At 48.1% G+C, this 25,362-nt stretch overlaps 1 protein-coding gene across 1 annotated transcript in view; it reads left to right on the top strand.

The window, feature by feature from the left end:
- Positions 1–24,540, top strand: part of LOC115608202 (TGF-beta receptor type-2-like) — a 34,170-nt gene extending 9,630 nt beyond the window's left edge. Inside the window, exons 2-7 of the mRNA XM_030486629.1 lie at positions 9,785–9,935; positions 13,805–14,007; positions 16,920–17,728; positions 17,835–17,976; positions 19,202–19,329; positions 23,250–24,540. Of these exons, the coding sequence (XP_030342489.1) occupies positions 9,785–9,935; positions 13,805–14,007; positions 16,920–17,728; positions 17,835–17,976; positions 19,202–19,329; positions 23,250–23,462 (1,646 nt within the window). The 3' untranslated portion in view covers positions 23,463–24,540. The remainder of the gene's footprint in view (positions 1–9,784; positions 9,936–13,804; positions 14,008–16,919; positions 17,729–17,834; positions 17,977–19,201; positions 19,330–23,249) is intronic.
- The last annotated feature ends 822 nt before the right edge of the window (positions 24,541–25,362 follow it).

Genomic DNA, 25,362 nt, shown 5'->3' with positions numbered 1-25,362 from the left:
AGCCTACGCACACCACACCACAGCATATGCTAAAGCATCGCTTTACCTTGCAAACCCCCCGATAAGCAGAGGCGCTGGCAGGGCTGCTGAAATTGCTAATGAACATTGTACACAGCAGTTTTCCCCCTCCACAGGCCTTGAATAAATTTCTCTGCTTTCCATCCTACAAAGAGAAATAGCACATTCCACTCATGCGCCATCTGGGCTGGTGGGAGTTGCTGTGGCGGTGGGGCCATAGTGTGATGCTGGTGGAGGTGACCTCATGGGACTGGGTGTATATATGGTTTTTCCTTGCCTGAGCCCCAGCTATGGAGTTTTTCCCCTCCCAGACCCCAAACTTGTTACTCAGGCCCTCCTGCCCGCTTGGCTTACTCTATCAGGGCTTTTTCAATGCCACACGTGTGTAGGGAGGACAGCAGAAGATACAAAAGAGGAAGGAATATGCGCAATAGGTTCAATGAAAGGAATTTGTTGCCAGCAGAGATCTTGGGTTGCACCTTCAGACACAGGACAGCAGTGGGGCTTGGTCTGCTTCATAGTTCCTTGCATTTGACTTTCATAGCCCAGTACTTAACCAGCGGCCTCCAAATGCCTAATGGGATAAGTACGGTTATTATTGGGCAAACTCACAACTGTTTTTGTCTGCCAGGGCAGTTTTTGCCTGGCATGGTAATGGCTGTGGAGGAACCCTATGTAATTACACAGCAACCTACAACAGCCAGCGCACACTTGGCACTTAGGAAATGAAAAAATCCTGTGTTAAACTGCTGTTCTGTGTGACTTAAGAGACTCCTGTGCTTCAACCACCTTTTCAGTGAAGGATGCAAGCATCCCTGCTCATCTCCCAAGGGGACTAGCAGGCCTTCAGAATGGCTCACAGATCCCTAACTTGTGGGTTCTCTTCTGGTTTTAGGACAGCTTTGCTCACTGAGGGAGTCAGCACCAGGCTACATGCAGTGGTGATTCCCACATGGCGCTGTGAACTTGCCCACCAGCATCCCCTTCGGGGATCCCTTGTCCTGTCCCGCCTCTTTAGGACCCATCATCTGCCCCTGGGATCACAGCTTGGTGCCACCATTGTGTTCCAATTGCAGCCCAGCAAGTGGCAAATGCTTTTACATGATCCACCAGCCCAGTCAGGCCTAATTCAGCAATTCAGCTTAACTTGGACTTAGCTACTTGCCTGGGTGAAGCAGGTGCCTGGGTGCCTTGGGGGCTTACTGAAAACCAGTGCAAATAACATGCACCTGGGTATCCCCCAGCCACTGACTTTGCAGATGTTTCAGTGAAGTGCATCAGCAAAATAGATACAGAAATACACATAACGTTTTCAGACATCGCTGAATGTTTCAAAGACACTGAGAAAAACAAACAAAATTGCGCAGGGCCACTGGTGTTTCATCCAACCTCTGTTCCTCCATCCTCAGCTCAACATCTCTGGGTGCAAGCTGGTGGTAGTAGGAAGGATGTTGTCTGTAACACCAGGAAGAAGAGTGCTGCTGAAAGAGCTTGAGTTCAGAATCTAATGAGGGTATAGTTTTTGCCTCACCTGGTACTTTTAGTCCTTCCAAAGCTGAGCAAAGGCAGAACATCCTCCCCATCATGTTGGGCTGGGTCCTGCTGGGCTTCAGGACCTCAGGTCTGCAGGCCTGGCTTGCTTTGTTTTTCAAACTTTAATGCTAAACTTTTTTTGGCGAGTAATTTTCACATTTGAAGGCATTCTCCAACTAAAAAAACCAGTATGCAAGCATAACATGTTTCAAGGAGCAGCAGAAATCCACAAAGATGCTTAAAATAATTAAGTGAAATAAACTTTACCTTAATAACTTCTTACAGGGAGTAAACGGAGAGGATTTGCTTGTAACGCCCTGTCATGTTGGGCATGCAATTTTTCCATAACTCCTTTCTAATGGGTTGCATGAGAGCTTGGATGCAAAGTAGCTGTGTGGAGATGGGGAGGATCCTCCAGGAATTGCTTTGCATGTGGAAATTAATCTCAGTTCAGCCGCTTCAGAACATTTTTTTTGTTTACTTTCCACTGACATGAAATCAGCCACAATTGCTTAGCACGCAGGATTGGTTAGCCAGTTACATAATGCTTAATAAATCCAAGAGAAATAATACAAACCACATCACCCACTCTGGGAAGAGTATCAGTATCTCAGCCGGTGTCAGTAACCCACCGGGGCCAGGCATCGGTGAAGCATCTGAACTGATGCTGGGGGTATGAGGGGTTGTGCTGCTGCACAGTAGATGAGATTAGGAAAAATGCTTGCGGCGTGTTTAGAAGCCTTGAAGATAGACAGATTGCCTGGGCAGACCGTGTGCTGTGGTAAGGGTATATCGAGAAGCAGAGCTCTCACTCCCATGGGGAGGGCAGCCTACCCCGACCCACAGGGCAAGCCAAGCACGTGCTCGCGCACCCAGCTCCAGCTGTATCTGCTGCTCCTGTAAGGTATTACTTCACTCTACTAATTTTTCTCCGAGTACTTCATAAAATCATAACGGCCCCGTAAACGGAAAGAGCAGGATTTGGCAATTAAACTATTTACCGCAGATTATTTCCTCAGTGGTGGTGTGGAGGAGAGAGGACACTTTGCAGAGATGTCAGCGCTGGTCCCTGGGGAGTGAGGAGGTAGGGGGACAATCCAGGACGGGGCTGCCAGGCTGAACACAATACAGTGGTGCTGACTTGCACCCAGAAGAGTGGGGTGTGCAGGAAGACGGCAGTGCCAGTGTCCCAGCTCTCCCAGGAAAGCTGTCCAACCCATAGGACCATCACCCCAAGCACACTCCACTGCAATGGACCTGCTCTTCTCCTCCTTTCCCACATTTCCCTGCCTGCTCTGCTCCACCGCTTTACTTCTAGTCCCAGGGGAGACCTGCTGCTGCCTTCACCCACGCTGTGGTTAAAGACCAGCAGAGGAAAAGCTAGGGACGAAGGGGTTAATTACTACAGGCTCGGCACAAGCCAAGTCTGTAAGTGACTCCCTATTGCTATTTCGAAAAGAGGCTGCCTGGAAAGGGAAAGGAAAAAAAGAAAAGAAAAAAAAAAAAAAGAGAGGTTTACTTTACAACCATCATTATTTCATCTGCAGAGTTTATACAATGGAAAATAAAAGCCAGGGTACACGAAGTCAAATCATTTCTGTTTCATTAATGGTATGGAAATCATTTTGTTTTTATAGGGGAAAAACAAATGTGAACTTGATGTGTGTGTGTGTGCGCGCGCATGCAACTCCCTTCATTGCAAAGGGCAGAGCAGTGAAATCCAGAAATAAAAAATGACTCAGAGGCCGTAGGATCTATGAGTCAGTTGAGCTGTTGTTGTTTTTAAACACAAGCAAGAGCACAATATGGCAGATAATTGCCTGTGCAGCCCTCTGGTCACAGGCGTCCCCATCAGCCTGGCCATCCTGCAGCAGCATGCCTGCTCCCTGTCAGCCCATCCCAGTGGTGGGCACCAGCCGTACCCTGCACTGGCACCCAGACCTTCAGGGACCAACCCCAGAGGGATCGAACATGGGTTCTCCCAGCAGGAGTAGTTTTGGGAGGACAGAAAGTGAAATCCGGGGCAGGAAACTCAAGATCTCCTGGAGGGGAAGCATCTTGCTGTGGGTGGAGAAGAAGGATCCCTGGCGTTGCCCAATTTCATTGTCTTGGGCAAGAACAACAGTGGATGGAGGAGATAAACAGTTCTAAGAGCAGATGGAAGAGTGTGGGGTTCGGTGCACTCCCCCTGTCCTCACTCGCAGGCATAGATGTCAACTGATTGAAATCAAAGAGAAACCCCCCTGGCCAAATCCTCCCTGCCAAGTGCCTGCCATTGTCTCAGCAGTACTGGCTTTGGTGGGGTGCGACCCTGGGGTACCACTCTATGAAACGTCCCAATGCCCCAAAAGCAGGGTCATTGTGCTGATGCGTAGACAACTTGTGAATGGTACCCAAGGAACACCGGAGATTACCAAAGCAGAAGGACAGACAATATTCTGCAGAGCTCGTCTCTCCCCGGGGTGAAGTTAGATCATGATGTAATTTAAGCATCTGAAAGAGATTGGAGAAGTCTGCTGGTACAATCCATACCCAATTTACTTTGTAATGGGACTAAGCAGAATTTGCTAAACACTTAATTTAAAGGGATATTTTCGCAAAGGAAAAATAAGTGGTGGAATAAGTCAGTTACCAGCCTGTTTGAAGAAGGTCCAAGCAAACCAGAAATGTATACTGCATGTCTTTCTGGCACTGGAAAGCACTGATGTCTAACGCAATCAAAATCAGCCCTTTTTTATTCACCAGGAAACATTACTGGCTCATATCTTGCTCCATACTGTAGTCTGCCAAGTACAGTATCTATTATGCAGGACGATGTGGGACCACATACCTGAGGGCAGAGCCTGGTCTTCTGAACTGAATGCAGCCTGAGAGCTGCTGTGTTTCCTGGGGGATTTGGTGACTTGTGCCTTGCAGGGGCAAAAAATGGGATAATAAGTTTTTTCAGCTCCATTTGGTCTGCTCTACCTCTCCTACAAAGATGAAGACACAAACTTTGTAAAACATATGGTTATAGAAGAGTGGCTTAGTACTAAAATCTCTTTGATTCAACAGCTGAAAGTAGCACCAGATTCCACCACTGGAGAAACAGAACTGTGCTGGAGGAAGCCAAGCTGCATCTGAAATGAGGCACTGGAACAGATTGCCCAAAGAAGTTGCGAATGTACATCCCTGGCAGTGTTCAAGGCCAGGTTGGACAGAGCCTTGGGCAACCTGGTCTAGTGGGAGGTTACCCTGACCATGGCAGGGGGTTGGAACTAGATGATCTTAAGGTCCTTTCCAACCCAAACCATTCTGTGATTCTATGAATACCTTGAGGCCTAGTTCTGGGGAGATCCTGCAGCACTGCAGTGAGACCAGGCACTTTCCAACAGACCTAGCTCAAGCTGGAGCTGCCTGCAGGAAATCTGGGGCTCTGTTACACAGGTCATGCTAGACTATTGCAATAGGGACTTCTGACCCTATAAAGGATCCCCTGAAATCAGGGACATAGGAATTAACCCGACGTAGCCCACCTGTGGCACTAGTGGTTGCTTCATGGAGAAGGCAGCTTAGGGGCAACCTGCTAATGGAGAACACCAAGGTCCTAGTGTTCTCACATGAGCCAGCAAGAGAGTGGAGCCCATCAGCCCTGCTGTTGCTTAAATCTTAGAAACAAGTATTGTATATAATATTGAAGGAATTTGTTTGTTCTCATAATAATTTTATGAGAGGCTCTGTTATTGTGTAGTCATGTCATTAGCCATGAATGAAAGCCCAAGGCAAAGCCTAATCCTAAACTCAGCAGTGGATGAAGGACTTGCCACTGAGCCCAGGCTCACCCAGGTGGAAAAGCAGATCTCAGTGCAGGTTGGGTTTCCATCAGGGCACCTACCACAGGTTTCCAGGAGCGAAATGGCTTCAGGGTTGAGATGGAGAGCTCTCGAATCCTGTTTTTAGCGTGCTGCAGACAAAGCCATGGAGCATGGCAGCTAATCTCCCAGGGCTTAGTCTCTCCAAGTGCAAAGCCTGGGGATTACAGGCTGACTGACCTGCATGGAAAAGATGATGCGGAGAGCTCCCGGAGCCGCTGCAGTATCGGCAAGCTGGGAAACCCTCTGCAACTGCTGAGTTAGCATCAGCCCCATCCCGCAGTGCTTAGAGAAACACAGGAAAGAGGGGTAGACCTCACTGTAGAGCATTGATGACCTAAAAACGTTCAGTTTTTCTTTGTCCTTGAAAAATAAAAAGCAATTTAAGGGCAATTTGCTACTGAAAGATGAAGCATAATCTGAAGTTCCTATGTGGCAGAGGCCTTGGTCCCCTTCCACCTCATGAGGAGGAGAGCTGGGGGGATTCAAGTATCTTAACATCTCACACCAAGCACCTTTCCTTAAGCCCATCTGATGTTTAATTGTCACAAAACAGCATGCTAGAGAGAATATTTGAGAATTAAAACTGCTCATTCTGCCCCACAGCAAAAATGTATTGCCTGCCATTGCTTTGGCTATGAAGCAATCGAGAAAACTTCCCTGTAATGAACACACTATGCTTCCACCTCCGTGCACCCCAGGCTGGCTCCTTAGTGATTCACCCTTTTTGAGGACTGCAGTGTGCAGACAGCTGGAGCCAGAGTTAGGTGGTGGATGACCTACCTGCTCTCTGGGGCTACCTTGGTAGACATGAGCTAAAGAGAGCCCTCTTTATCCTGCTAGGTTCTTACACTGCAGTCACCATTGGCAGCTGAGCACGTGGCAAGTGAGCAAAAAGCTCCTCTGTTGGGAACTGGCTGCTTCTGCGTCTGCAGTGATGGGATAGGATGAAGTTCTCTTGGAGAGCTGTTTTAGATGACTCTCTTATGGGAGAGGAGGATGGGTTATTGACTACAGCAGTGGTGCTTCAGTGGGCCTTGCAGGTGGCCAAGCAGAAAGCGTGGATGCCCTGAGGACAACGAGAGGCTGGAGGGCTGCCCTAACAGGCATGAAAAAATATCCCAGTGTCCTTGGGTGGTGCTTTTGCAGGAGACTCAGGCACTTTTGGCATAGTTTTTTCCTTTATTTCTCTACTTGAAAATCATCTCATATTCTCTCAGTAACCTCTCTGGGGTCCCAGTTATAGATACCAGAAGACTTGATCCCACTCTCGTGCACAAGAGAACAAGCCTTCCTATTGATAGGAAGCCAAGCTCACTGTGAGCCCACCTATCGGTGACTTCAAACCATCTTTCCAACTGTCATTCCACAGTAACTTTGACTAACTGTACTATTTATTGGCTCACATCACATCCTTATGGCTTCAATTTATTTTTGGAAAACTCAACCCACATTTAATTAGTTTATAGTTGGTTCCAAGTTTTGCTTATCCAGCTTTTTTTTTTGCCTTTTTTTTTTTTTTTTTTTTTTTTAAGTTTGTATTTTGATGTTTAGCATTTGCCTTGGCAACATCTGGAACCCCTTTATGGAAGTGTATTGTTACTTTTACTGCTCGTGCAGCTTTATTAAATCATCCAACTATTAATATTGAAAGTGTTCATCTGGGTCTAATCAGGGCCAAGATGAGTGATGTGGCAGTTAAATTGTACCTACCAGCTAATGGTTCAAGGACGCAAAGTCCTGAAAGAACTTGCAGTGGGCTCTGTGCTCTCCTTTTTAGCTTCCTAAGAGAAGAAGAATCGGGAAAAAAAAAAAAGATATTCCTGCTCTGACCTTTCTTGCAGAGCAGATAACAGAACTGCAGCCTGAGCTAGTTTAGAACAACTTGTCTCCAAAGAATTTTGTCTGGTTACCACTCTATTTCTGGATCTTGTTTCCATATTTAACTCTTTCATCTGTCCTGGCTTCTCTGCTCCACAGAGCAAACGACTGCCAAGGCAAGATCCGCACCACACACACCAGTACAAAAACTGCCAGAGCTGATATTTTGCTCTGAGACTTAAAGCAAATCCTTGAGATAAATAAGTAACTAACATACCCACTAGGTGTAAATAACAAACTCCATCACTCTTCTGCACCAGTGACATCTACAACCTGAATTTATACATTTGCTTCTCCTCCACAAGGCCTCCAAACATCCCTGGGATGATGGTGCTGAGCCCATGTTCCTGCACGAGCATGAGCGAAGGAATGGATGGGTTGAGCTGAAGGGGTGAAAGAAGAAATACGGCAACACCACTAGAGCACAGAAACCAAGTTGCCTTCAATTCTCTGTTCCCACGTACTAACATTGATGGAGTTTGTAGAGCTCGGTGGCTGTCACTGTGGATCAGGAGTCCCGTGCATATGTTGGGCTTCATTTCTGGTCCACCTCCAAAACTCTCATCCTTGAGAGGAGTTTTGCCCAGGATCCTGCGAGTCCTTCCACGGCAGAGTGAGACAGGGAGATGAGGGTAGCTTGTGCTGGCTGCAATTGCTTCAAATCCTGGCTGAAGTCACAATTTCAGTAGCTAACCCTTCAACAGATGGGAAGCATTGAATCTGTTGAGGTCACCCACAAAATCCCTAGGTGCCTCAGCAAGACCAGAGCAGCCCAATGGGAGGGGGGGATGCTGAGCAAGAGGTTGTGGGCAGCATCCTCACTTGCACTGCGCCTGGCTCCCCCCCTAGCTTGCACGACATAATCCTTGCTGAGCTGCGTTTTAGGCCTCACATGGGTCATTTAAACCAAAATTTCCTCCTTCTAGTCTTCAGGTGCAACTGGCTTTTCTTCTGCAGCCAGGTTTCCCCTCTGCTGTTAACCTTGGCCCTCCATACAAGGCCATGGGAGCTTGTAAATGGTTTATTTCTGTGCGGGCGCCTTCCAGCAGCGATTTATGGCTGTCGCATGGAGGGGGGTCTGGGACAACAAGGGAAGTGGAGCAGGCACCTGAGATGCTGTCAGAGCAGGCTGTGCGCCCCGGATTTGGGAAGCAGGGAAGCTAAAATGCCCTCTTTGCTATTGGAACAGTATGTGAGTTAAAAGGGACCATAGGCTTGGCCATTGGCCACGGGCAGGTCGCAGATATGACCACGAAGAATGCAGGAGGTGCTGCAGGTTGCCCACACAGGGTATGCTCCTGTATCAGCAGAGCCTTGCTTGCAGGACTGACACTTTGCAAGCCACAGTCAGGGATCTTGCAATTTGTTTCTTATTCAAACTAACACTGGTGATGGAAAACCTCTGTGGTGGCTGTTGCAGCACAGTGAGCCATGACTGTCCCTTTCACAGGGGCTGGGAGCACCCAGTGCTGATGAACTCCAGCAGTAGAGAAGCACAGATGGTCCAGACCTTCAAAAAATTAACTGCTGTAGTTCAGGTTCCTACCTGAAAACTCTGGAGTGTATTTAAATGAAAATTTGTAAATGTATATTTCAATATAAGCCACTTAGTGGCTTCTTTTTCTATATGTATATATAGAAAAAGACATTTAACAGCCTTAAAACAGGAAGTTTAAATTTAGCTGGGATTTATCCCTTAACTGAGCATAGTTCATTCACCCTTTGTATAAAAATAGAGATAATTTTATGCCCATGAGATACATGCAGAGCAGCTCCACACAGGCAGCAGTTGTTCCTGACACTGCAGCCAGATCTGGCACTCTAGAGGCAGGAGAGCATCTCATGCTGGCCCAGGGCAGAGCAGGCAGCAAAGCCCTGGAGGGAGCAGCCCCTGTTGCCCCAGAGCTCAGGAAGTCTCAGCCCACGGTTTATTGCCAAAAACACAGATGCCTGGGGAGCGGGTGGCAACCATGTTTCCTGGCTTGGGCTCATTGAACAGGCAGAGAGAGGATGAGGAGGCAGCAGGAGAGGAGGAAGCTGCCACAGCCTGGTCATGCATTCCCTCAGGGAATGGAATAAATCAAGTCTTCAGACGCAGAGAACTAGAGATGTCCCTTTTCAGATGTGGCATGCACTCAGGATGAGGGTAGGCACCTATTCAGCCTAGGTTGTAGAGAAAGAAATGAACTTCCACTTGATGATAAATAGTACAGGAAACACAGTGGGGAAAACGTGGTTCTTTGTGGCTTCCCAGGCTCTGCAAAGCTCTCATCCATCAGGACCTGCCTCCACACTGCCAGCATCCCTCTATCTCCTCTAGGCTTTGGCATAATCTAAAGCACATTTGACCGAGGAATGGAGCAAAATCAAAGATATAAAAATATGGTCAATTCGGGCTTCTTCACCACTGGCTGTGCAAATAGCTGAGAATGGTGGTTATTTTTGCCCACTTCAGACAAGCATGGCCACGCTCACCCTCCACCATCTCTCTGCCCCTGCAGCCTGCAGTGCCAGTGCTCGCCGCAGCCTGAAGACCAACCTGTGCAAGTGGTGTGACTCCACGCCACCGGCCTGCGAGGAGAAGGTGTGCTACAGCAACTGCAACCTCAACTCCTACTGCGAGGATCCCTACGAGATCTGCGTGGCCATATGGTAGGTGGCAATTCCCTTGTCCAGATGGGACACAGGGAAAAAAGGTGTTCACTGGGCAGCAACTCATGGGAACACACATGCATGTACACCTACACTTGAATTATTGCCCATTAAAATAATTTAGGACTTTCTCTTCCTCCCTCTTTGACTCCATTATAATTAAAACTACAATTCACAGTAAAAAAAATATTTGGTCTGCCCTATAATTAATATAGTTTATTTTCTAAATAAATTAAGCATTTAAGTGCCTGACACAAAGTGTGGCAAGTTTGGTCCAGGACCTCTAAGCCCCCATAAACCCCTGAATTTAGCTTGACAAGCTGAACCCAAGAGCAAAACCAGCATTCCTACCCTCAAACCCATGAAGTCCTCCTGCATCAGGCTGGTGAAACCCTGGTTCATGTGCAGGGGTGCAGCCAATGCTGTCTCCATCCAGCGCATGGACGTCTGAGCTGGTACCAAACCAGGGTTTAATTCACTGTGTTTAGCTCACCTCCTTCCCATTCCCTGGGAAAAGCCCTTTTCTGCTTCTGCAGGGGATGCCTGGGAGGGAAACACAACCTTGCATTTCAGGCCACGCATCTGCCACGTCATTTGGCCCGGAAAAGAGCCTCCCCCAGCTTTTTCGTCCCCATAAGCAAAACAAAGAAGCACTCATTTTGGGTCTGCCCAGAGTGATTTTCATCCTCTTTCCCTTTTAATTTGGCTGCCAAAGTGAAAGCCAGCCAAGCACTTATCGCTAGGCTTTATCTCAACCTGCTAATTAGCATGAATGCTGTACGCTCCACTTCCAGTAGGAGTTTGCCTCAACATAATTGTTGCATTATGGACTTTAAAAGAAAACAAATCACAAACCCAACAAGAAACCCAAACAAACAAACAAACAAAATCCACCCCCTGCCCTAAATTCCCTTACCACCTTAAATCCTTGTTAGGCAATCCAGCATCTCACTGGGTTTTCTCATGGACAGCCTACATATGCAGGAAAAAGCAAGACCCACGCAGCGTAAATCCCCATGACAGGGAAGCAATCCCACTGCACAAGGATGGGGCTGCACTGTGCATCATGTATTGGATGGGGCGAGGCAGCTGTGGGGTCACAAATAACCTGCCAGGCCTGCAACCTCCTCCAAGCATCTCCCACCCCATCCTAAGATTAAGATCCCTGCAGTCAGGGATCACCTCCAGGCCAGCCTTGCTGCTCGTTGCTCACTTGCAGAGGCATATTTGGATCATATGAACTTGTCCTTCCTGGATATCAGAGTCACAAGCTCCATGCTCATAAGCAATGTTCTCACGTCCTGCAGCGTGCCCAGCCTGAGCAGCTCACAGAGGAGGTGCTGGAAGCTCCTCTGACAAATTACCTGGGGACCCCAAGAAAATGTGAGGAGCACTGAAACTGGGGGACTTCACCAGTGACGGGATCACAAATCAGGGTTCTTCCCTCAGCCCTTATGGCTGATTTCCCAGCTGACCTAAAAGGCATTGCGAAACCTCTCCATACCTTCACCTTCCCACTTTGCACCACTAGGTTGGGAAGCAGAGGCTGTCCCTTGAAAAGTAACTAATGGTTGTAATTTCCTTTGAGCGCCCCCCGGAGTAGCTGCAATGCTTGCCAGCTGCCCATAGGCCCTGTAGGGCCTGTCATTCCCCATCACTTGTCCTTGCCCCGGGGCTGACCTGCAAACCTAGCCAGCCCTGCGTTATCCTGCCTCCTCTGGGGAAAGCTCCAGAAACAAGGGTCAAACCCTAGCGCTCTGCTCTTAGTTCTTAATTAGATCTTAATTACCCACCAGCTCTAGAAGGGAGGTGCTGATCCTCCCTATAGGAGAAGGGCCACATCCCGGGTTACATTTCCCTGATGGTGCTGGCAGGGTGGGAGCCACATGTCCCCACGCTGCACAGCATGCCTTGCACCCCATGCCAGCAGCCCACGCTAGCTCCAATCTGACCCTCCAAGGGTGAGAGGCTCCATCACACCACCAACTGCTTCCTAATCCCATTTCCAAGTTCCATCTCCTTTCGAACACCACCATCTGCCCCATAAAAGGACATTCTTGAGTCTACCTGGGCTCCCCAGTTTTTGAGGATCGCTTTCCTCACCCAGCTTGGTTAACAGTGGGTGGAGATGAAGCCATGGGTCCAGCAAGGACAACTCCACCATACATCAAAAGAAGGGAGCTCCCAGCACTGGATGTGCCTGTTCTGGACCCTCTAGCCAAGCCGCCTCACCAACATCATTGATCAATGTTGCCTGAATCCACTGGGAGAGCTGAGGTTTTCCAGCAAAACAAGCGCCCTGTGCTTGAGGAGTCAGACAACAACCAGAGCCAAACCCATCCTTTTGCTCTACGTGTGACACTTTTCCACGGCTTTAATGGGGGCCCAGTCTAGGTGCTGCTGAGCAAAAACTGTGGCATGTGAGAAGGACATAACCTGGCTGCTGAGCATTGTTGATTAAAAAAAGCTCCAAGGACATCGGTACTATGGAGCTAGGCCTGATGCTATGAGCCACATTTCAGTGAGTAACTGGAATTCCATTAATGAGATATTTTGGTAATAAGCCTTGAAATATTTCACCTGTTCTCACTGTGTTTGCTGAGCGTTTATGCACAGTCAAATGCAACACAAGCACTGGGGTATTTTGCATCTTCACTTCAGAACAGGAAAAATCTCTTCAGAAGTCTTCGTGCTGCCAGCTCTGTCTCTCAGCTGGTGGGGGGCACATCCTGGTCTTCCCCAGGTGATGTTATGACCATCTCTGACACAGAGGGTGTTAGATGGACCTGACGAAAATATCAGTGACTAAAAAAAAAGGGGGGGGAGGGAGGGAAACCCAGCAGGTCTGTCCTTTCTTTTTGAAACAATGAACAAATTCCCTAGAAATGCCAAAAAATTACACTTTTACCTGCCTCTTAATTACCTAAATGGAAATAAGGAGGAGCTAAGGTTTGTTTGCATTCCCAGCGCTCCTCTGCCCCAGACACGGTGAGGACTGGGACATCACCCGGTTTCATTTGTACTTGCTCAGTGTCTTAAGCCATGGCATAAACGCAGACAGAGCCCCATGGTCAGGGAGTTGTATTGCCTTCACATTATAATTTGGTAGCACAAAAGGTCAAGCCATTTCTAGAAATAGCCCCAACCAGCAACTGAAGGGCTCTACTGCTGCAGGTTGCTGGAGGCAAATGGTCCTGCAACGACAGGGTGTGACAACCAGCAATTAGCCCAGAGAGAGCCCGGGGGATGAGATGGCTCTTCCCCGCTCCACCTGCACACACAGGTTGAAAGCAGCAGGAGGGAGTCAAGCGGTCACTGGTAAGCAGGCATTTTGGACCCACATCTCCCCTGTACAAGTGAAATTTGGGCCAGCCCCTGCTGAGGCAGAGACGTTACGGCCTGTATTGCAGCAGAGGTGACATACAAGGTGGGACCCTCATTTTGGAGGATTCCCTTAGGATCATACAGCCCCAAACCTGCTGGCCTAGCAGATGCTGCTAGTAAAAGAGGAATTTTGCCCCAGATCCCACACAGGGCGCTCAGCCTTAGGATTGGCACTACCCAATCCAAGACACAATTATGAACTGATGAATTATCATTGGAAACAATCAGAGCTTCTGGCTCACATCTTACTTTTGGCACGTGCTAAACATTTCTCTTTTTGCTATTTCACGAAGACAAAGAGCTTTAACAAAGACCCTCCAAAGCATGTGTAATTAGAATTATACCAGAGCCACTGCAAACAAGTCGTTCCCTAGACACATTTGCTTAAAACAAATGATCTTAAAAGCAGGTTTAAGATGACACGCAGGCAGCACAAAGGCCAACCAGCAAGACTAACACTTTGTTGGTTCATTTGGCACACGCAGGAGACAGGACAACGAGAGCATCAGGATCAGCACACTCTGCCACAACCCCCACCACCCCATCGAAAACCTCATGGTTCCCAACTACAACACCTCGCGCTGCATCATGACCCATCAGCCCAGCGAGGATGGGATCATCTACATCTGCGGCTGCGTGGACGAGCAGGAGTGCAATGATAAACTCATCTTCGAAAACCACACCAATGGTGAGTAGTTTTGTTAATGTTATTTATGGGGGGAGAAGCACCCAAAGTTAATAACCTGTATTTCCAACAGAGTAGGAGATGCAGTGCCAGAAGGAGCTCTTTCAGAATATTCTTTGACCTCCCTTTATAAAAGCTAGGTAAAATTCGTACCCCATTACTGAGCCCAGTATTTCGGATGTGGCTAAACCATCCCTCCCAGCAACGCCTCTGACCTTGGCCTGGAAACATCAGGTGATGGAAAATCCACACTATCTCTCGGTAGGCCCTCCCCTTCAGTGCAAGGCAAATCAACCAGGGAACCCGAAACCTGATGCAACCCAGCGTGAGTCAATGCTCTGAAAGCTTTAAATAATCCTGTCAGAGCAAACCCTGCCCGGCACACCCAAGGGAACCGCTGGAGTCCACCATGGCTGCAACCCAGAAAGGTGGCCAGCGCCACCCTGGTGCTGCACACACATGAGCATGGCCTGGCACACCCATAGATGCTTTTGCAGATGGCTGGGGATCCAACAGGAGCTGTAAATCCGCAAGAGGGAAAACTAAGAGGCAGCTCGTTTCTTTACCTTAGGAGGGTCGTATACTTTGGAAACGCTTCCAGCAAGATTCTGAGCCTTTGGGGGCTTGTCCAAACCTCCCTAACTCCAAATGGATGAGGTTTATCCAAGTGCCCATCAAGAATCTGACCTGTAAAAAAACCAAAGTGAAACCCCTCCAATTTTCCATAATTACAGAACAGCGAGATGCTGAAAATGAGCCTGAGCAGACCCTGCAAGTCTGCAGCATAACTTTTCCTGCAACGCAAGGAAAAAGGTAAAAATCACATAAAATGCAAATTCTCAGAACAAACAAGCCACTTTTAACAAAGGCAAATGATGCTAAATTTGGCAGTTCTTTGCTGCTTCCTGAGCCAAACATAACAGGTACACACACTTCTACGGAGAGATAGTCAAATCCCAGAGCCGATGCTGGGATATGTAATTTCACACAGAAATGACAACTGGCTCATTGGAAATGCCACCCCCTCCGAAGGCTTCCACAAACAGCCGCCTCCTGCCAGCCGGCACGCAAAGTGCTGCGAGAGCAGCGCAGGCCTTAAACCATTATCTCCTCTTGGTGTGGTTTGTGAGGCCAGCTTGGCAAGCCCCACGCTCAGAGACCCCAGTGTTTACGTCCTTTTCCTCTGTTTTAAGGGATCGTTTGCATTTTAAATATTAACTTAGGGTCATCTTCAGGGGTATAGACAACTGCTGAGCAGAGAAATATCTAATACAGATGAGCACTTCTCTGGCAGCTGAAGCAGGCAAATTGTTTTCCCATTTCTCTATTTCTTAAGCCCTGCTTCCAGGTTTGGGCTGCTGGGTGGCACTGCCCTAGGACCAGGGCTGCAGGGGACCCCATCAGAACTTACAGACCATCCTAATGAACATGCCAAGGCACCATTTCCTAAAGCCGTGCAAGCAGAAGCCTGGTGGACACCTTGGGAAGATGCTGGGTAGGGTTGAGCATGCAGAATCCCCTGCATCAGCTCAGCCTGGGTCCATCTCCCCTCAGCAGGGATGGAAAAACCCATGCAGCAGTGCTCAACGAGGTGTCGGTTTCTAGACCCGTAGTTATCACCAGAACAGCTATCTTTGCTCTCTGTGAAAGGCGTCAAGCCATGCTGCAACCCCTCCATATCAAAGGGCTTGCATCAGGAAGGGGCATCCTCACGAAGGTATTTGCTGAAGTTGTGTTAACTTCCCCTTTTCAGGACTTGTGCACGCAACTCCCTTAAAAACATCTCCTCTTTCTTTAGAGTTTCAAAGATGGGATCTTAAGCATCGGGTAAATCCATTGAAGCAGTAGGCGATATCTAGGCGTAACACTTTCCAACATAAACATATTCCTGAGTTAGTTATTGATTTATATCAGTTTAGGTTGATCTTGTGGTTTAAACCTGATGCCTGTTTTAGAAACGCTTTCACAGCCTTGCAGAAATTAGCTGCAGCACATTTTTTTGAAATTTGCCAAGGAAAATAGCTAAACGCTCTGTTTTTCCAGAACCTGAATTATGATCTGCACACACTGAGGTCAAGCAGCAAGAGTTTTGCTTATGGAATGATTCTTATCCCTCTTCCCCTGGGTTATTATACTTGGCAGAAAAACCTCTGACTAAGATTTTACTTGAGTATCTCTACTGAAGTCAGCATGTTTATTCCAGGAATCGCGAACATCAAAAGATCAAACAATTATATGTTGTGAGAGGGTTATGGCTTTGTGTGTGCGTGTCGTGTCCCCCCCCACCACCACACAATGATCTGAAGGCTGACAGGGGTTTAAAAGAAATAAAACAAAAGCAGCCATGCCTGGTTGGTTCACGGGGGTTGGTGTAATATGGCAAGGAAGGAGATGCCAACACTGGCAGACAGCACTGCAGTGATGCTCCTTTACATTAATTATTGTGCAAAGCGTCCCATGCTCCCCTGGGCTTGGTGGTCCCGCACGCTGCCCAGGCCCCAGCATTACCCCTGGCTCTCTGTGCACCACAGGTGTCCAGCAAGGCTCCAGCCCCAAACCTCTCACTTTTATTTCTGCCCCAGCTCCCCTCGCTCTGAGCACAAGCGTCACTTGGGAGCCACCAAAAGGCAACCGAGCCATTTTGGTGGTGGCAGCAGGGTCTCACATGCTGCACTGCCCAACCCAAGTAATGCCGGCCTGCATCCTGCTCTTCACTTGATAAACAGAGCTAAATTTGCAACCTAACTGCCTGCATCCGGGTTCTTTGCCAGGATGGGGTTTGTGTGCAGTGTGGTCCTGCAAAGGGCCGCGCTTCGTTAATGGCTTCACATATTTTCCTCCTCCACATAATGAAAATGAGCTGTTGCGGGCCCACGGTGGCAGCGTCGTCACCTTTGCTCTCCTCCTCCCCACAGGCTACTCCATGCTGCAGAGCAAAGAGGTGATCCCGGTGGCTGCCATCAGCCTCCTGCCCCCACTGCTGGTGGCGGTGATGATCACGGTGATATTTTACCTCTGCCGCACGCAGAAGCGGCGCAAGAGAACCAAGGAGTGGGGTGGGAAACCGGGGCAGCCCCCGGCACTGCCAGAGGCAGGGAGGTCTGCCGAGCGGGAGGAGAAGCTGTCCGTGCTGATGGATGAGAGCCCAACCAGTGCCAACCCCACCTGCACCAGCAGCCGCCCCGCTGAGCTGCTCCCCATCGAGCTGGACGAGATGGTGGGCAAAGGGCAGTTCGCAGAGGTGTGGAGGGCCAAGCTGAGCCACAGCCGCTCGGGGCAGTACGAGACGGTGGCCGTGAAGATCTTCCCCTGCGAGGAGTACTCCTCTTGGAAGAACGAGAGCCAGATCTTCACCGACACCAGCCTCAAGCACGACAGCGTCCTGCGGTTCCTCACTGCTGAGGACCGGGGCACGGGGCCCCGCCGGGAGTACTGGCTCATCACCGCTTACCACAGCCGGGGCAACCTCAAAGACTACCTCTCTCACCACATCCTGAGCTGGATGGACCTGCAGAAGATGGCAGGCTCCCTGGTGAGCGGGGTGGCCCACCTCCACAGCGACTACACCGCCTGCGGCAGGCCAAAAATCCCCATCGCCCACAGGGACATCAAAAGCACAAATGTCCTGGTGAAGAATGAGCAGGAGTGTGTGCTCTGCGACTTCGGCATCGCCATACGCCTTGACCCTTCCCTGACAGTGGATGACTTTGCCAACAGCGGGCAGGCAAGTATGGTCCCCTGGAGGAGACCCTTTACAAAGTACCCCTGGTAACCTTGTGGCCGAAGTCCTTGCCCATCCCTGCTAATGCCTCTCTCCTCTTTATGGGCAGGTGGGCACTGCCAGGTACATGGCCCCAGAGGTCCTGGAGTCCAGGGTGAACCTGGAAGACTTGGAGTCTTTCAAGCAGATGGATGTCTACTCCATGGCCCTTGTTCTGTGGGAAATGGCCTCCAGATGTGAAGTGGTAGGAGGTAGGAGCATCACACTGGGGTTTCCACACACCTTTTTGCTCCCTTCCTCCCCATACAGGGATGTGGCTCACTCCCATGTCCCTGCCAATGGCATAGGACCTGGTTTGGGATGGCTCAGGTCTCTGCAGGGCTTCTAAGAGCTGAGGGCAGATCCTTCCCCATAGCTGCCTTCCCTGTGTGCCGTGGCTCAAGGTGGCCGGCTCAGTGGCCAAGGAACAGGATGGGACCCCAGGGGGTCACCTGGTCCAGCCCCTGCTCAGAGCCAGCCAGCCACCAAGTCACATCTGAGCCAGTGCCAGCAATGCAAAGCAAACCAAGCAGGAGGAGCCAAAGGTGCCTCCCCCTCCCCAGCCACAAGCACTTTTCTTTCAGACAACACAAGAGTTCATGTTGCAACAGAGACTTACAACCCCCAGCCTCTGACAGCCACAGAACTCGCATCTGAAATCACATGTAGCAAAACATTTAACTAACTGCCCTGCTGTTAGCCCCCACCTGCCCTTCTGCCTGCTCCCCTCTTTCCTTTTTAGCTCTCTTCAGTTCCTTCCCTACCCCACCTACTCGGAATACAGGCCCACGGAGCTGCAAGAAGCTCCAGACCTTGGAAGAAAGCTGTCCCAACTGCCCTGCATGCCCCACGCTTTGCAGTGAGAGACCCTTGTCTGGCTCAGATGCCTCGTGCATCCTTTGCTCCAGAGCCAGCATCCCAGGCCATCCCTTCCCACTCTTATTTCACCTGCATTCGCATCCTGGCAGGAGCTGGCAGAAACCAGGGTGGCCTCTCATCTCTGCAACAGGGAGTTTCTCCGTGGCCTCCCAAGACATGGGGTTGTTCTTCTGGAAGGGCCATTTCTCCTCTAGCTTGATCCATGCCCACAGCAGGAATCCAGATGCTGGTACTGTAGTCGCGTCTCCCATCTTTCACCAGCACAACACACATTTTTCCTGCTCAAAATATGTCTCACCCACAGACAGACCAAGTCCTTTGTAGTGCGACTCTTGGGTTCAGGAGGGTGGTCAGATGCTTCCTCGATCCTGTATCTGAAAACAAACTCCACATGAAAACCCAGCACTATGTTTCTATGCTCAAATTCTAACTTGTTTCCAGATCTGTTTATTTTTGCAGACTGATAAAAACAAATTTATTCTCATCCGGTCACCATACCAAAGCAAAGCAGTGAATCCATTAAAAACATCCTGTAATGTGGATGTTGCTTCCTTGCAGAGGTAAAGAATTACGAGCTGCCTTTTGGGTCAAAAGTCCAGGAGCAGCCCTGTGTGGACACCATGAGGGACATCGTGCTGCATGGCAGAGGGCGACCTGAGATCCCAAGCAGCTGGCTGGTGCATCAGGTAAGCTGGGATTATCTGGTTCAGAAAAGAGCAGCCCACATTGTCCCACCTCAATAAACCAGCCTGAAAAACAACTAAAGCTGTAACCAAAGCAAAAGCGGGCAGAACTCCTGGGCCCTACTTACAGCTCCATTTTGGCTTGCCTACGTAAGCCCCACTAGACCCATTTCCCCGGGGTATAAAAGACACCAGCCACGGGTACAGCAAAATTTACTGATCAATAGCCATGATCAGGAAGTGTTATGAATGCCAAGTAATGTTATTCAGTTATCTTGAAAAGAATAGCAAAATGGAGCTCTTTGGCGAAGGCTCTTCTGATGAGAGAGTGAATCACTTAAATCCACTCCACTTCTCCCCTAAGCACCGTATCCAGAAAGCTCTAGCTCAGAAAACATGCAGTCCCTTCACACACAGCCATCTCCCAGCAGGGACAGAGGAGAAGAAGGTACATCCAGCCTTCTGCCTGCTTGGTTAGGGAGGTTTCAGGCTCAAGCTCATAAGAGGTTGTGACTTGGCATGTGAGAAGAAGAAAGACTTCCACTTCTACATGGAAAGGCAAAATAGGAAGCATCTCCCTCAAGTGAAATAACCAGGAAACACACGTGAAGCTAAGAGCAGGAAGCCTGCTAGGCTCAAGTCTTGCCAAGGGGAAGTCTTTCACCAGCCTTCAGAAGCTCTGAAAGCAAAGTGTTTCAGCACAGAAAGCATAATCCAGTGCTCTAGAATAAAAATACTTCGGCAACGAGATGGGCTCTGCTAAAACCATCCACAAGCACACCCAGACCAGCCAGCTCCAGAAACATAGCTGCATCCTGGCCCTGACAGGTCCTGTCTTCCCCAGGTCCAGTACTTTCTTCCAATCATCTGCGACACAGGGGTAACAGGCACACTGACCATGATTTTCAAATCTTCCTGACTTTGGTACTTCTCAGTTTCATGTCTTGTGGAAATACACCATCCACTAATCAACAATTCAGTCCATCTGAAAAACAAGCTGAAACATTGAGCCTGCTGGCTCACAGAGCCTTGCAGCATTCAGTGCTTCATTTTGCGGTATCCACCTGTAACACGGACTGCTGCTGCTTCCACTCTGCCTGGGTAGCACATAAAGCCAGGCATTTCAAAAGGAAAGATAAAACTGCATAATCTTAGGAGGCCATGTGTTCCCTACAATATCTCCTCTCAAAACTGTGTTTGTCCAAAACCCACAGCTGACCTGACTGACTAAAGCTGCAAACAGCATCAAATGAATCTGCGGTTTCTGCTGGGCCACCGGTGAGTTTATCAGTCGGTGAGTCCATTTCTGAAGTCCACTTGATCTTTTCCCTTGATGAAGGCAAATACAGGAACTTCAATCAGCACTGCTACATATTTGAGGCCTTTGAGTATTCATCTTGGACATTTACCTCCCAAGGCCTCTGATAAACTTTGAAACCACAGGGAAAATATAGGGCCTGGGTTGTCAAAAGTCACATTCTGATAGTGCCTGACTGTAACCGCGCCGTTTGCTGAGCTGAAGAAAGGCTGAACGCAATCACCTCTGACAAATAACGTTGCTGTAGTTGGCTTGGCCTAGCACATAAACAGAGCAAGGCTTTAAGGTAGTAACTTTCATTAGACTACCCAATGTTCACTGGGGAAGAGGAACAGAAAAGCCACATTGTGTTCCTGAAAACCTGCCTCTGACTAATCTTAGGTGATCTAACGAGTATCTCCTTACAACCCTGGCTTTATGAGGTTTTCTGGGCATTTTGCAACCAGTCTCCCCAGGATCAGGCATGGGGCAGCACCATCTGCTGGGAAGCAGCAGAAAGCCACCGGTTTGTGCCACTCCTGGGGTCAATGGCTTCATGTGGGAGGAAGCATTGGGTGACACCAAGAAAGGGTGACACATTGGTCACCTGAACAGGAAGCTCCCATAGATGTTCGCACCAACAAAAATAAGTTTGATGCAGAGCTCCAAATCCTAGTTCCACATTTCAACCACCAAGATCACTCTCAGCCAAATGAGGACCTATACTGTTGGCCATGGTTTAAGATTTTCAGCAAATATAAGCATTAACCCCCAGACAGAGCTAACTCACCCAGAGTGCTACCCATCAGCAGCTCCAGGGCAACTGTGTGCAAGGCTGCACAGTAAAACCAACTGAAGAAATGTAGCTCCAAAGTTCCCCCAGATAACTTACAAACACCTTAAGCCCATGCTTCTACCTCGCTTCCCACCCCACCACACTGAAATAAAAAAAACAAATAGTTATTCAGGCCAGGTAAGTTCCTGGATCTGGTTCATGAAACAGCTGAATAGACTCTTGTACCAGCACAACCGAAGGGCTGGTGCAGGACAAGAAGGAGCAGTGGGAGCTTAAGTCAATATTGCCACTAAAAATACACTTGTAAAACTCAGCATTCTTCGGAATGTTGGAAAATCTGAGATATCAAATATAAAACCCAAATCAAGTCCATTTTGTGAGCAAATCAAGATGTCCCAGTTGTACCATTCAAAAGAGCATCGTTGCTGCTTACAAGGCAAACTGAAAATAAATGTCATGATTTCAGGGCAAAATAAGCAGAGGAAACCTAATGACTAAACCATATGACAGTGCCATGTTCTGTTTGAGAAAAGGCTTATTTTAAAAGCTTCAGCTAAGCTAGCTCGTTTTTGCATGTTAATCAATTATCCTCAAATCCTTCCAACTAAGCTAATAAATGAGTGACGTAAGATGTACTGAAACACACCATCTGTCAGTTTTACTGCATAATCCTGTTCTCCCTAATCCATGTCCATTATGGAAGACTTAGTACAGTGAACCTTAGCAGAGAGCAGCGAGTTCAGAGTAAAGTGCAGAAGGACAGGTGATACCAGCAGTAGATCTCTGTAGGACTTGCATTTTTCTCTTGTGTTGGTCCACATGAGACTTTTAGGTTGTCTTAATTGCAAATTAAGAAATACACAAAAAACACTGAATAACATGAAGCTTTGTTTAGAATAATGATTTTACCATTGTGTTGCAAACCTGGTTGACAATGATGCAAAAAGCAGTAGCACGTGGTAGGAATTATATAGGCAAAGGAAGGTTCAACATAGCTGTGTTACTAGTTTAAGAGTGGGAAAATACCAGCTGAATACTGGTATTCATTTTGTTTCTAAGCCCAAAATATTGGCACTCCCTTCAAAGAACTACACAGTTGGAAGAAAGTATATTCCTGGGAGACATAACCATTGTAACTGAGAGGAACTGAATGTGTTCTGGAGCATACTGAGAAGTATCCAATCCCACCCAAACCAAGACACTATTTGTGGTGAAAAAACCCAAAGTTCAGCTGCACAGTGCAATGCGTATTTGGCACAGTGCACTCTTTCAGAAAGCTGCTAAAACGAGAAGTCATGTTGAAGTTTAATTCCAAACTTGCCCCACCCCCTTCCCCCCGAACCTCCCCTCCATCCAAATGTAAGAGCCAGGGCACAGGCTTGATACCCAGAAACCTGGGCTCTGGTGCCAGCCTGCAAGACTCCTCTCCTGTCCTTGCTGATTTTAGGATGCTCTGATCTGAAGAGGCAAGGCTGAGGCAGGAGCATCTACTTCCTTCCAGCCCCTACTGAGGTCCCACAGTTAATACAGACCAGCTTCCAGGGAGTACTTCCAGGGAGCATTTCCAGGGAGTGTGGGAAATGCTTGGGAGTGGATCCCAGGTGAGCCAAGGCTGCTGCCCTAACACTAGCTGTACCGGTAATGGGGCAAGCACTGGCAATCACCACAACTTACCAAGGCTGTTTCCTCTTGTGCTTAAGCTTGGCCCAAAAAAACGTTTCTGCAGGAAGCTGTCAAAAGCATGGTAAACCACTGCTGTTGCATTAGACCAGCTTCCAGCTTCTCTTCCTCCTTGCCTTCAGATCTTAATTTCAGCCCTTCTAACTGCAGGGAATGCGCTTTCTGTGCGACACCATCACAGAGTGTTGGGACCACGACCCCGAGGCTCGTCTCACCGCCCACTGCGTGGCCGAGCGCTTCAACCTGATGGCACAGATGGATTGCGATGATATCCTCAACAACAACACAGACAACGAGGCCAGCAAAACAGCTTCTCCAGGCAGGGAGCACCAGGACAGTGACGGCAGCAGAAACACACAGTGACACAGCAGGCAAAAAGCCTCATCACGAGAAACAAGAGGATAAGTGAGAAGCATTTAGCTCATCAGAAAAAAACCTTGCTCCATTTTTCAAAATGGAATGAAGATCTAGTACATAACTTATTTATAAGATCTGTTTCCTCCCACAGATACGTGAACTGTGGAATCAATACTTTAAAGTGCAACATTATATATGAACTGATTTTGTACTTACTTTAAATGTATAATGATGCAAAGCATTCCTTTTATTATTTTTTAAAATAATAATGTTTAATCTTTTATTAATAAGCTCCGGAATTCCTTGTCTATCTTTTGAAGTCCTTCCACATTGCCATCACAAGTTTCTCTTCTAACTGCTTATTCTTCAGAGATCAAGAGAATGGTCAATTTTCCTTTTTTAACGGCCTCCACACACACTAAAAAAAATAATAATCTGTTGTAGCGGCATAAAAAAAAACCATCTTGAGATGTTACACACCCTCAGTGGAAGAAATGCTGGCACCCAAGAAAATTACTCATTGATCAGGTAGTCTCTAATATGGTGTAAGGATAGCCAACAATCTAGTTCGAAAAAGCCTGATTTGCTGCAACTCGAAGACACCCTTTTTTCACTGGGGAGTTCCTGGGTGTACTTGATAGTTCAAGGGGGGCATGAAGTTTCTTTGACAGAAAAAAACACCACTGTAGACACTAAGAAGTCTCCATGCAGGACATTTAGACAGCTCTTTCTCCGTAACAGTCCTTCACTTTCCAGCCACTGTTAGGCAACAGATTTGTGCCACAGCAATAGTGTCAGCGTAAACGTGTTGGCTAATTCTTCTTGCAACTCTTACGCACCCCTCTGCTGTGTTACCAACCCAAAGAGACACAACCAGGCTGAACCTGGAGCTTCAGTCCCATAACCAGCAGACCAAGCCAGGCTGCCTCTGCAGTGGAAAGGCAATTAAGGAAAGGTAAGTCATATCTCACTCTTGAACCTGGGCACTGTGCAAACCTTAATCCTTCCACCCTTGGGAGCAAAAAGTAACAAAAACCTTACCTGCTGCTAAGCCCTGCAAGCCCATACCCGATATTCACCTACACAGAGGTATATCTTCCAAGATTGCATCAGAGAGGAATACTTTGCTTGCCAGCGTGCAGCTGAATGGATCAACCCTACCAGAGAGGGGACTGAGGACTGTTTTGGTTTTCCAAAATGCACAGCTATGACAGCACCAGCCCATACAAACTACTTTTCTCTCACTATTGTTTCCTCTTCTTTGGACCATTTCCACAGCTCCTAAGCTACCAGCCTATAACAAAAATGCTTCTAAACCCTTCAGAGAAGGATGGAAGGGGAATGCATTAGATTGCATCAAATCTAAATAATAAAAGCTTACTTCAGCTACCAGCTATAAGTCTCCACCCACAACTGTGACCATACCTTTTACTCTCACCAATCCACTTGGCTGCTACCTCCTGTCATCTTAGGATTTTCCCTTTTCTCTTACAGCTTATCCTCCCCAGTTCACCATAAACATACCCCTTCCACCCACCTGACTTCAGTCTCATTTCTTTAATATATTAACCACTGCTCTGCTGTATGTATGCCCGAGAGAAAGAGAGGGCATGGGGCAGCTTTTCTGACATGGAGATAAACTATGGGAACACACCAAAATCCCCCTGGGCTGTCCAATCTTTTATTCCCGTGCAGAATTTCACCTATCAAGTTTTGCACCAAGTTGTTTGGATACAACACTGATTAATGTTTACTTGTTCTTCAAAGTTCAGTTCAAGAGGCTTTAAAAGACACTCCGACCTGTTCTTCCCACAGATGACCGGGTCAGAGGGGGATCAGCACATGCAAACTAGACATTGAAGGCTGAATCTCTAATTCCGATAGCTGAAATCCAAATTCTCCTGGG

The sequence above is a fragment of the Strigops habroptila genome, chromosome 5 (genome assembly GCF_004027225.2).
Source record: "Strigops habroptila isolate Jane chromosome 5, bStrHab1.2.pri, whole genome shotgun sequence".
Taxonomy (NCBI): domain Eukaryota; kingdom Metazoa; phylum Chordata; class Aves; order Psittaciformes; family Psittacidae; genus Strigops; species Strigops habroptila.
The sequence above is the reverse complement of the archived record's forward strand: the minus strand, read 5'-3'. Positions and strand labels throughout refer to the sequence as shown.